This window comes from Montipora foliosa, chromosome 1 (assembly GCF_036669935.1).
Source record: "Montipora foliosa isolate CH-2021 chromosome 1, ASM3666993v2, whole genome shotgun sequence".
Lineage (NCBI taxonomy): Eukaryota > Metazoa > Cnidaria > Anthozoa > Scleractinia > Acroporidae > Montipora > Montipora foliosa.
Genome location: NC_090869.1, coordinates 72,891,105 through 72,891,547, shown reverse-complemented (window position 1 = coordinate 72,891,547; position 443 = coordinate 72,891,105). Strand labels below are relative to the sequence as shown.

The window sequence follows — 443 nt, the reverse complement described above, 5'->3', positions numbered from 1 at the left end:
TTTCATTGACATGTTAACAGTTCTCAAATGAACCTGCCCCAGTCTCTAAACTGAATATGTGGTCACCTTGGCAAGGCTGCTGCCTAAGAAAATTTTAAAGGGGCCCTCAGAGCTAAACGCTGAGAACTTAGGAGCCCAACATATGAAGTGACAGGTGTTGCTGTGAAAAATTAAGGAGCCCAGAGCTATTCTTTGGGAGCCCCAGGCTACCGGGCTCCTGTTAGGCAACAGCCTTGCCTTGGCATACTTGTAAATAAAAATATCAAACACAGAGTGGTGGAAGAAAATTGCACAATGCACAGCAGACACGAACAATATCATCAGCCAGGGGAAGCAGGGTAATAGGCAGTTCATTTTTCAGAATAAGAAAAACTTTGAGCCGTCCAATAGCTTGTTCAACATAAATTCTGACATTCGCAATGTTTGATGTCTCTCTGACATCA

General features: G+C 43.3%; 1 protein-coding gene across 1 annotated transcript in view; it reads right to left on the bottom strand.

The window, feature by feature from the left end:
* Positions 1-262: 262 nt before the first annotated feature.
* The window catches only part of LOC137973811 (uncharacterized), a 1,382-nt gene continuing 1,201 nt past the window's right edge, over positions 263-443 (bottom strand). The window contains exon 3 of the mRNA XM_068820702.1: positions 263-443. This exon is cut by the window's right edge and continues 298 nt beyond it. Coding sequence (XP_068676803.1) covers positions 263-443 — 181 coding nt within the window.